This window comes from Littorina saxatilis, linkage group LG13 (genome assembly GCF_037325665.1).
Source record: "Littorina saxatilis isolate snail1 linkage group LG13, US_GU_Lsax_2.0, whole genome shotgun sequence".
Taxonomy (NCBI): Eukaryota; Metazoa; Mollusca; class Gastropoda; order Littorinimorpha; family Littorinidae; genus Littorina; species Littorina saxatilis.
The window spans coordinates 16,493,081-16,505,580 of record NC_090257.1 but is presented as its reverse complement, the minus strand read 5'-3'; the positions used below and the strand labels follow the sequence as shown (position 1 = coordinate 16,505,580).

At 41.2% G+C, this 12,500-nt stretch overlaps 1 protein-coding gene across 1 annotated transcript in view; it reads right to left on the bottom strand.

The window, feature by feature from the left end:
• Window positions 1–4,063: 4,063 nt before the first annotated feature.
• The window catches only part of LOC138946119 (neuromedin U receptor homolog nmur-2-like), a 54,237-nt gene continuing 45,800 nt past the window's right edge, over window positions 4,064–12,500 (bottom strand). The window contains exons 4-5 of the mRNA XM_070317623.1: window positions 11,705–11,998; window positions 4,064–8,546 (exon numbers count right to left, since the gene is read on the bottom strand). Of these exons, the coding sequence (XP_070173724.1) occupies window positions 8,313–8,546; window positions 11,705–11,998 (528 nt within the window). The 3' untranslated portion in view covers window positions 4,064–8,312. The remainder of the gene's footprint in view (window positions 8,547–11,704; window positions 11,999–12,500) is intronic.

Genomic DNA, 12,500 nt, shown 5'->3' with positions numbered 1-12,500 from the left:
GATCGAGTCTGGAATGAAACGCGATACAGATCTAGCATTCAAAAACTGTCTTTCACGTTCAAGGAAGTTGTTGCAAAGTACTTAAGACTTACTAAATTGTACAGACAAAACCATGACAGTGCATGTTTTGAATCTGAGGAAAAAATCGTGATCATTTTGACTTTGAGAACAGATTCATTCCGTTTCCTTATATCTGCATGTTCAAGTAAATGGTGGACAGTTTTTTTCGGGCAGAGTAAACTTAACTTGAGACTCTACTGCAAGTCTTGAAATTCACATAAATCGAACCACGAGCAAAGACATCCAAACATTACAGGCACTTTAGATCAACTCATTTCACTAGAGGTGACTGCCTAGCACTGTGTTTGACATCCGTGTCTGCTGAAATAAAAAGAAATTAAAACAAAACGGATTAACAGTAGGTGACACGTTATCAGAGTGGGAGACACTAGATCTGTCTCTGAAGAGGGCCCCAAAGGGGGGGGGGGGGGGGGGGGGGGTATCATCACGATCACGGGAAGGGAAATTTTTAGCTTTCACGATCACAGTTACCTTGATTTTTGTTTTCACGATCACGAACACCAGTGGCAAATCACGGTCACGGTAAAAGTTGCATGTACAGAAAGCACGTGTCAAAGTAAACACAACCACACAGTAATTCGCTCCTCTGGATCTATTGTTTATTCAACACTAAGTGAGAACTGTTGCACTTCAGTTTTTATTATTATTTTTTGAATTCTCTTTCATACACACATAGAAATATATGATTTGTAATCAGTAACAAGAATGTTATTTTCATTGTTTTCTCTCTCTCTCTCTCTCTCTCTCTCTCTCTCTCTCTCTCTCTCTCTCTCTCTCTCTCTCTCTCTCTCTCTCTCTCTCTCTCTCTCTCTCTCTCTCTACACTCATACACATTCAACTCCCACCCCCTTACTCACACACATGAATATATACTTGCACAATTTCACATTTCCAGAGCTAAATCTTGTAAACCCATTTTCTCAAAAACTATTGGGTGGATTGAAATCAAAGTACATGATGGGTTCTTTATTTTCAATTTTGCCATACAATTTCATTTTCATTTTTCATTTTCATTACTTTATTGTCCCATTGCTGGGAAATTCGGGTCGCTTCCTCCCAGTGGAAAGCTAGCAGCAACGGAGTCGCGCTACCCAGGTGTCTGCGTGTTTAGGTGTATTCAGCCACCTGCACTTTTGGCAGAATGACCAAGGTCTTTTACGTGCCATTGTGATGACACGGGGGTGGGACATGGCTTCCGTCTCTGGGTCTGCACATAAAGTTGACCCGTGTCCGTCCCGGCCCGAATTCGAACCTGCGACCTTTCGATCACAAGTCCAGTGCTCTACCAACTGAGCTACCGAGGTACACCATCGCCCGGTTTCATGGCCTTGAAAAACAAACAGGAATGCTACAGGCCAAAAATGGTTTTACCTGAAAGAAGCGCGCAGTGCCAGTGGCGAAGCCACAAGCCTGAGCCTGCGAAGCAAGCGAGCCAACTAGGGGGATCCGGGGGCATGCCCCCCCGGAATTTTGTTCAAAAAACGGTTAAAATCTGTGCAATCTGGTGCATTCTGGGCATCATTTTCAGGGCTGTAATAGTGTTGTGATCTTGTTAAAAATCCCATTTTAGCCTCCCCCCACCACCATTCAACACACCTCCAAACTGGTGAAAACAACACTACTGTGCGCTGGCTTCATTGAGACCGGCGCCCGGTCGTGTTGCGCGATATTCACACGGATCGTTTTTGCGGAAATTTTTCAACTTCACCGGAATAAATTTGACTTTACCGGATTTTGAAAACGGCTTTATCGGATTTCCGGCAATTACCGGAAAAGTAGCATGCCTGACAAAATCCCCAACGAACATGACTTTGATCGTCTTTGACATGAGGATCAAGTGACCCAAACTGGCACGTCTCCCCGCCATTGTTTCTGAATTTAACCCATTGTTCATATTAAAGTTTACAGGCGCTAAAATAAATCCAAGCTCAATGCAAAGGAGCGACAATTAGAATCTATGCCAAGCGTGTCCACGTTGCTGGGATGAAAACCACATTTCTAGTTTCGGTTTTGGCTACACGCAGACTCGATCTCGAGCCAGTCGAGGTCACACTGAGCGAGTGACAGCCGGACGTGACAATGTCAATGATCTCACTCAAACTCAAAGATCTTGAACAAATTTCAAGATCTTTGCCTACATTCAGAACAGTCATAGAGCAACATAGATCAACATACCTTGATATTTCGTCTTCGGAAAGACCGACCCGTAGCCTGACCTTTCCACCATGGAAGGCATTCTCTCCGCCTGCTTTGGTCTGGCTTGAATCCACAAAATATAACAGAAGTTCGATGACAGTACCGCTGCACGCCATTTTTGATCTTCGAATTCGAATTTGACTGAATGCACTCAAAACTTTTGCACGAAGCCCTTCCATTGGATGAAGTTTGGCCGACTTTTGCAATTTGCCTTCTGATTTGATCTCTTTTTTTGTGTGTGATTGGTTCTCTTTAAGGGAAGCAATCGCTGTCAAAATCATATTTCTGAATGTGTTGTTGCTTCCCTTCAATCGGGATTGGCTCTTTGGCGAATAGAGGATCATAGAGTGATACAGCTGTGAAAAATGTACGTTGAAAATAAAATGCTTTGCAATAATGCCCATCACGATCACGAAAACAAATGACGATCACGATCACGAGACTTGATTTTTTTGTCATCACGGATCACGGGCAAAGTCCCATCACGATCACAGAAATGGAAATTTCGGCAATCACGGTCACAGAAAGGTCAAAAAACGCCAATCACGATCACGATTTTAAACCCTTTGGGGCCCTCTCTGAACTTACCGGGATACGGCTGCAAGATCGACACTGACTGCCGCGCTTTCGACAGCTCTTCCTCGCGTGGACATTGGAAACACGCTGTGCAGATCAAATTGTAGGAAATCTCCCTTTGGTATCTTCTTTATTTACTTTTCTGGAGCTTAGAAACCGAACAACATGAAATCGTCTTCCCCGGCGAATCGGCGAGGTGAGAACTGGACCACAATCCTTCGCGCGACCCCTGACCTGATCTTGACACCTGACCTGCCGTCTACATGCCAAACACGACACAAATCAGTCAACTGCTTGTACCCCTTCAAAACCCCCCACCACCCGTTTTCTTTGGATACACGCTTTAACTACACACATGCCGACACAATGTTGATCATTGCTTCAATAATTTGAAGATGGTGCTTGAAAATTAACCACGTGAAATGAGTATTTCGGTGTTTAGCCAAAAATGTTAAAGTTTCTACCACAGACATACACACATACATACATACGCACGCACGCACGCACAGACAGACAAAGTTTACCATCGCATAGGCTACACTTATGTGAGCCAAAAATGATATCTCCAAACATATCATGTCAGAAGTTATGTATATATGTAAGAAAGAATTTACACATAATTTACAAGGGAAAATATCCTGTACAGTACATATAGTACAAAGAAACTTCATAATGTATTCCTAAATCTTGAAAGATTGACGTTGTTCCTATGTAGGCCTAGTGATTCGAAAACGTGGATCCTATTAATGATTTAATAACTTGGATTATACAATGATTCGATAACGTGGATCCCTATTGTAAATATCACTTCTATATAAGTCACGCGGTGAGTATTGTTGACAGTTATCAATTTAAAAATCAGAAGTCTTTATGTACACAAATATCACCAAATCTAACACAAAATAACATTCAATATCAAAGTCTATATATACAAATATACATCTAAATCTAATACAGATTATCATGTACAGAAAACAATACAAACAAAAAGTACAAACTTGCACGTAGTATCTAAACTCAGGGTTGTGATCGCTACTTTTTAAAAAGTAGCCGCTACTTCTCCGCTACTTTAGTAAAAATTTGTAGCCGCTACATTTCCGCTACTTTTTTACACAAAGTAGCCGCTACTTTTCCGCTACTTTTCAAAAAGTAGCCGCTACTTTTTCCGCTACTTTTAACTCCACACAAGCAGTAAACACAGAACAAGAAATCAAAGTCAGAATACATTTTATTTACAAAAATCTTCACTAAAAAAACAAAAGTTAAAACGATCACGCAGAGCAGATTGTTTATCACATCTTTCACACCTTTCACACCTTTCCGCCATTGTATTTGATGAGGACTTTGGCCTCAAAATTACTGTCTGTTACTCTTCCCCTGTTAGGGGTCAGGATCAGTCCTGCGGCGCTGAACAGCCGTTCAACCGCAGCAGAGCTGGGCAGAGTTGTGTTACTCCGCAGGAAAAGGCTCTTCATCTTGGTGTTGGTGTGAAGAGAGTGCAGTGATGGCTGAACAAAAATTATCCAAAAAACTCGGTAATACACGTCCGGCTGCCATCGTTTGCTCTTGAGAATGAAGTGTGAACTGAGTGTGAATGATCGATCGATCATTGAGTAGGCCTATCGCGATTCAAAACAATGTAACTTCCGGTGTAACTTCCGGTGAGTATTCGCCGAAAACACTCGTTAGCAGCTCATAAATCTGTGACCACGCGATCAACACAAATGTCCCTAAAAGATTACACATGTAGCGGAATTTGTAGCGCAAAATCGCTATTCGCTACAAAAAAATAAGTAGCGCCGCTACTATTTCGCTACTTTTTACAACTTTCGAAAAAAAAAAGTAGTTTACCGCTATTCGCTACTTTTTTTTGTAGCGGCGCTACATTTTGTAGCGGAAAGTTCCGCTACATCACAACCCTGTCTAAACTGCAACATTACTGCGGGGAAAAGACACGTACACAAAAACACCGAAAACAAGGTCTGTAAGACCAAGAGCGCATGCCGTCATGATAAACAAAACCAACATGTGCTTCGAATAGTTAGAATATTCACCCGCAATAAGAAAAGTCAAAACGCGGGGGAATCGGTGAGAATTAAGTCACTGCTCGTTTTAGTCATCGTGTTTAAAGGCACGGTTCTTCCCGGGTAAACGATCCTAACTCACCACCTCAGATCTCGCCAGGCTTTCACAAAGGAGCTGTCTCATAAGTCATTATTGAGTTTTGGTTACCCCTTTTAGATCTGGATTCTAATTCGTTTGGGCCGCGAAACACACGGTTTTGCAGAGACCTTCTCAAAGAAAACAGGTAACTGCCGCTGAGATCCACTATTGTATTCTCCAAGGAGAATCATTTTCACTTGCCAGTTTGGCATGCTGGCATGCATCAACTTATCTCACACATACATTCGTCTTCCTATACATACCTTTTTTTGTGCAGGTAACGGGGATCTTGATTCTTGATAACGAAATACAACGTGAAGAAAAGTGATCAGTTATCAGACCACCCCTCCACTTTGACCCCTCCACTTTGATCCCTCCACTTTGACCCACACCGAAGATCAACATCCTGGGTGCTCTTTGTGTGGAGTGGAATAAAATGAATTTATTTCTTAACGGACAAAACTTGCAATCTGTGAAATTGATTCTTCAAAGCCGTCTTGCTCTACACAGGAAGTAGTCAGGATGTATGTGTCAAAGTGGAGGACCGCAACACGGTTGGCCTAGTGGTAAGGTTGGCCTAGTGGTAAGGTTGGCCTAGTGGTAAGGTTGGCCTAGTGGTAAGGTTGGCCTAGTGGTAAGGTTGGCCTAGTGGGAAGGTTGGCCTAGTGGTAAGGTTGGCCTAGTGGTAGGGTTGGCCTAGTGGTAAGGTTGGCCTAGTGGTAAGGTTGGCCTAGTGGTAAGGTTGGCCTAGTGGTAAGGTTGGCCTAGTGGTAAGGTTGGCCTAGTGGTAAGGTTGGCCTAGTGGTAAGGTTGGCCTAGTGGTAAGGTTGGCCTAGTGGTAAGGTTGGCCTAGTGGTAAGGTTGGCCTAGTGGTAAGGTTGGCCTAGTGGTAAGGCGTCCGCCCCGTGATCGGGAGGTCGTGGGTTCGAACCCCGGCCGGGTCATACCTGAGACTTTAAAATTGGCAATCTAGTGGCTGCTCCGCCTGGCGTCTGGCATTATGGGGTTAGTGCTAGGACTGGTTGGTCCGGTGTCAGAATAATGTGACTGGGTGAGACATGAAGCCTGTGCTGCGACTTCTGTATTGTGTGTGGCGCACGTTAAATGTCAAAGCAGCACCGCCCTGATATCACCCTTCGTGGTGGACTGGGCGTTAAGCAAACAAACAAACAAACAAACAAAAGTGGAGGGATGATCTTATTCCAGCTAAAACCCTGGCCAGAGATGGTGAGCACAGCTATTTTCTCTGGGAAGACTGTGCCTTTAGCAACTGTAACGCATGCGATTCTTCAAGTTTTTTTTGTTCTTCTGTGCAGTTCACACGGCCGATTTACGACCAATTTTCAACCAACTTTTGAGCGATTTTTGTTGGAAACCTGGCTGCAGGAAAGCAGTCAACTCACGGTATGAATACTCACAGTTGACATATTCTCATAACAGTTATCAAAGGATAAACCAAGTTGAACATACATTACGACTGTTTCATTACATTTAGTCAAGTTTTGTTTTCTTCTTCTTCTGCCTTCCCGTAGAATTGTTTCCAACGATCCATTACTGAGAAAATCGCCATCGAGATTATTTCCAACCTCGCATCGATGAGACAAGCAAAGCTGATGAGAAATTGTTCCTTCTGTGATCTCTGGGAAAAGGACAGCTGAAATTTATGTCCCACATGACAGTGACAAAAGCAGAGTTTAGAAATGTTTTCCTTTCCTAATGAGATGTCATTGTTTCTTGCTTTTCGTCATTGACAGAAGCACAGCTATGGAATGTTTCTTTCTTTCCTTCAGTGCAAAATAAAAGGCTATAAAACGTTCTTTCTTTTAATCAGTGCCAAAAGTAGAGCTATCAAATGTTTCCTGATATTCATCAGTGCAAAAAAGCACAGCTTTGAAATATTTCCGGATTATCATTGGCGAGAAAAGGAAGAGGTTAGAAATGGGTGTTGCTTTTTCTCCATTTTCTTGAAGTCACCGCATAATTATGTTCTTTTTCACTCAGTTCATCAGAGAGTTTTCTTCTTTCTTTTTTCCCTTTTTTTCCGTATACGCCTGCCTCCCTCTTTCCTTTTCTCACTGAGTTGATAAGAGTGGGTGTTTTCTTTCTCTTTGGTGTTTTCATCACTGTACTTTTATTTTTACACAACTGATTGGATAGGTTTTTCATCCTTTCTTTTCGGGATCTTCTGTGCAGTGTTAATATATACGCATATGTCTTTTTTTCCTATTCACTCAGTTGATTAGAGTGTTTCCTTTCCTTTCTTTTTCTGGGCTTGCTTTTCTTTCGGGGTTTTCTTTCGTGTACATCTGCACTCTTTTTTTTGTTTTTTTTACACAGTTTATTAGAGAGGTTTTTCTTTCTTTCTCTTCGTGACTTTCTTTGGTGTGTTCATTTATACGTACATAATTCTTTCCTGTTGACTCAGCTGATTAGAGAGTTTTTCTTTTTTGTATGAGTTTTTTCCACTTTGATAACAGTGTAAAAAGTGTTAGATACCTCACTAGATATGCGCCTGCGCTCAACAATGTTTGCTTCCGTTTTTCTTAAAGTCATTAGGTTCATGCGTTATCCTTTCCTTTTCACTCAGTTGATGAGAGAGGTTTCTTCTTCTCTCGTGTCGGGGTTTTCTTGCCTAACCTGCAATATGACTGCGGTGTAGGAAGCGTCTGATATATTTCACTAGCACTACGCCCGTTAATAATTACTTCCGTTTTTGTTGAAGTCACAAGAAACGTGATAACCTTTTGAGATATTTTCAGATTTTGATTAGCGAGAAAGAAGAAGTCACGATTATGCGTTGCTTTTCCTCGATTTCCTTGAAGTCACCGCATAATCATGTTCCTTTTCTCTCAGTTCAATAGAGAGGTTTCTACTTTACTTTCTGGGCTTTCTTTCGTATACGCCTGCCGGCCTCTTCCTTTTTTATTTAGGCCAAACAAAAATATATATGTTGGTTTAGGGTAACCCGACCGACCCTATGTTTTCCCGCCGACCCTAAAACTGTTTTTTGCATTTCTAAAAAAAAACACAACTTTTGGCACATTTTGCAAACCATAGCGAGACTAAGGGAAGTAACCTCCTTTAAAATTGACTAAATTTAAAAAAAGAAAAGAAAAAAAAAAGCCGACCTACCGACCGTATGGTTTTATTTATCACGTTACCTTAAACCAACATATATTTTTGTTTGGCCTTAGTTGATAAGAGAGGTTTCTTATTCTTTCTCTTCCGGATTTTCCTTGTACCTCAGTTGATAAGAGAGGTTTCTTCTTCTTTCTCTTCCGGATTTTCCTTGTACCTCAGTTGATAAGAGAGGTTTCTTCTTCTTTCTTTTCCGGATTTTCTGGTGTGGTTTCCATTTTGACCGCGGTGTATGTCGTGTGAGATATCTCACTGCGCCTGCGCCCCATTCCTTTTCCCAGAATGCAACTGACGTAAGTTTCGATGAAAACGTTCCGGAAGCTCTCTCCGCAGGAAAGGTAGACCATCAGGTTGACGGCAAAACTCAGGTAGTACAGAATCTGAAATACGACCTGAAGACAGAAAACACAGTGAAAGGTAAGTTCTGACATTACTTAACAAACAAACTCACATCCCTCTTTTGAGGCAGTTATCATTATTTGTAAATAAACACACACAAAAAACACAGAAAAAAACCAGAGAGAGATAAAAACCCGAGAAAAAAAGAAACAAGTCGCGTAAGGCGAAAATACAATATTTAGTCAAGTAGCTGTCAAACTCACAGAATGAAACTGAACGCAATGCCATTTTTCAGCAAGACCTATACTCGTAGCATCGTCAGTCCACCGCTCATGGCAAAGGCAGTGAAATTGACAAGAAGAGCGGGGTAGTAGTTGCGCTAAGAAGGATAGCACGCGTTTCTGTACCTCTCTTTGTTTTAACTTTCTGAGCGTGTTTTTAATCCAAACATATCATATCTATATGTTTTTGGAATCAGGAACCGACAAGGAATAAGATGAAAGTATTTTTAAATTGATTTCGACAATTTAATTTTGATAATAATTTTTATATATTTAATTTTTAGAGCTTGTTTTTAATCCGACTATAACATATTTATATGTTTTTGGAATCAGCAAATGATGGAGAATAAGATAAACGTAAATTTGGATCGTTTTATAAATTTTTATTTTTTTTTACAATTTTCCGATTTTTAATGACCAAAGTCATTAATTAATTTTTAAGCCACCAAGCTGAAATGCAATACCGAAGTCCGGGCTTCGTCGAAGATTACTTGACCAAAATTTCAACCAATTTGGTTGAAAAATGAGGGCGTGACAGTGCCGCCTCAACTTTCACGAAAAGCCGGATATGACGTCATCAAAGACATTTATCAAAAAAATGAAAAAAACGTTCGGGGATTTCATACCCAGGAACTCTCATGTCAAATTTCATAAAGATCGGTCCAGTAGTTTAGTCTGAATCGCTCTACACACACACACACACACACACACACACACAGACACACACACACACGCACATACACCACGACCCTCGTTTCGATTCCCCCTCGATGTTAAAATATTTAGTCAAAACTTGACTAAATATAAAACAAGTCGCGTAAGGCGAAAATACAATATTTAGTCAAGTAGCTGTCATTTTTCAGCAAGACCGTATACTCGTAGCATCGTCAGTCCACCGCTCATGGCAAAGGCAGTGAAATTGACAAGAAGAGCGGGGTAGTAGTTGCGCTAAGAAGGATAGCACGCTTTTCTGTACCTCTCTTTGTTTTAACTTTCTGAGCGTGTTTTTAATCCAAACATATCATATCTATATGTTTTTGGAATCAGGAACCGACAAGGAATAAGATGAAAGTGTTTTTAAATTGATTTCGACAATTTAATTTTGATAATAAATTTTATATATTTAATTTTCAGAGCTTGTTTTTAATCCGAATATAACATATTTATATGTTTTTGGAATCAGCAAATGATGGAGAATAAGATAAACGTAAATTTGGATCGTTTTAGAAATTTTTATTTTTTTTTACAATTTTCCGATTTTTAATGACCAAAGTCATTAATTAATTTTTAAGCCACCAAGCTGAAATGCAATACCGAACCCCGGGCTTCGTCGAAGATTACTTGACCAAAATTTCAACCAATTTGGTTGAAAAATGAGGGCGTGACAGTGCCGCCTCAACTTTCACGAAAAGCCGGATATGACGTCATCAAAGACATTTATCAAAAAAATGAAAAAAACGTTCGGGGATTTCATACCCAGGAACTCTCATGTCAAATTTCATAAAGATCGGTCCAGTAGTTTAGTCTGAATCGCTCTACACACACACACACACACACACACGCACGCACGCACACACGCACGCACATACATCACGACCCTCGTTTCGATTCCCCCTCGATGTTAAAATATTTAGTCAAAACTTGACTAAATATAAAGATAAGCTTGTGATGAATGAAAAGTCTCAACAAGTCGCGTAAGGCGAAAATACAATATTTAGTCAAGTAGCTGTCGAACTCACAGAATGAAACTGAACGCAATGCCATTTTACTCGTAGCATCGTCAGGCCACCGCTCATGGCAAAGGCAGTGAAATTGACAAGAAGAGCGGGGTAGTAGTTGCGCTAAGAAGGATAGCACGCTTTTCTGTACCTCTCTTTGTTTTAACTTTCTGAGCGTGTTTTTAATCCAAACATATCATATCTATATGTTTTTGGAATCAGGAACCGACAAGGAATAAGATGAAAGTGTTTTTAAATTGATTTGGACAATTTAATTTTGATAATAATTTTTATATATTTAATTTTCAGAGCTTGTTTTTAATCCGAATATAACATATTTATATGTTTTTGGAATCAGCAAATGATGGAGAATAGGATAAACGTAAATTTGGATCGTTTTATAAATTTTTATTTTTTTTTACAATTTTCCGATTTTTAATGACCAAAGTCATAAATTAATTTTTAAGCCACCAAGCTGAAATGCAATACCGAAGTCCGGGCTTCGTCGAAGATTACTTGACCAAAATTTCAACCAATTTGGTTGAAAAATGAGGGCGTGACAGTGCCGCCTCAACTTTCACGAAAAGCCGGATATGACGTCATCAAAGACATTTATCAAAAAAATGAAAAAAACGTTCGGGGATTTCATACCCAGGAACTCTCATGTCAAATTTCATAAAGATCGGTCCAGTAGTTTAGTCTGAATCGCTCTACACACACACACACACACACACACACACACACACACACACGCACGCACGCACGCACATACACCACGACCCTCGTTTCGATTCCCCCTCGATGTTAAAATATTTAGTCAAAACTTGACTAAATATAAAAAGAATGACTAAGCAGAATGACCAGCCTGCATCTTCTTGTCGACTAGGTGTCATACATGTGTCTAATTTTGCTCCACCAATTTCTCCTCTATCAGTGAACATTGTCAAGTGCAGCTAGCGCGCGCAAAGCACTTTCAGAATGTCGGAATGCAAAGACATCTCAAAATATTTAACCTCACACGTGCAACAGAACAGAATGACCCGCCTGCATCATCTTGTCGAGGCTAGACGTCATGTGTCTAATTTTGCTCCACCAATGTCTCATCTATCAGTGAACAATTAAGCAATCTTTCAAGTCCAGCGCGCGCAAAGCACTTTAAGAGTGCCAGGATGCAATAACACCTTACACGTGCAGCATAGCAGAATGACTCACCTGCATCATCTGGTCGAGGCTGGGCGTCATGGAGCTCTGTTCAGCCATGACGAGCATCATCACACGCAGACGGACGATGTGCGAGGGGAGCGACAGCACGAGGAACGTGCAGGACACTGCGAACAGCAGCTTGGTCACCTTGGCCTGGGGGCTGGATCCCTTTCTGCTGGACTTCTTGTTGCTTTTCTTGACCCACGAGTTGCTGTTGTTGGCGTGCGCTCCACCCTCAGCTCCTCCGTTGGTGGCTTGCGTTGTGAGGGCGTGGTTGTTTAGGGTGGGCGTTGGTTTGCTGCCCTGAAGTAAAATATCAAATATTTCATATTTCATGCAGATAAAATAGACCCGTGCGTCTCAGACTCGGCTGGGATTCGAACGCGTGATCCGCGGATCACAGTTCTAGTGCTCTATCGGTGGTGAGTTAAAACATAGAATTATAACACTTTTGTTTGTTTGTCTGTCTGTCTGTCTGTCACTCTCTCTCCCTCCGCCTCTATCTCAATCTCTCTCTGTCTCTATCTCTCTCTTACATTCTCTCTCTCTCTCTCTCTCTCTTTCTCTCTCTCTCTCTCTCTCTCTCTCTCTCTCTCTCTCTCTCTCTCTCTCTCTCAGACCCAAGTAATTTTAGACCCATTTCTTTGCTGCCTGTTTTGTCAAAACCATTAGAAAGGCATGTGCTCAAGCATCTTTTTGCTTACATGGAAGAACAAAATGTGTTCCATCAGTTTCAATCCGGTTTTCGGTTCAAGCATTCTTGCCACACAGCTCTAACGTCTCTCTGTGAAGCTTGGCTGTCAGC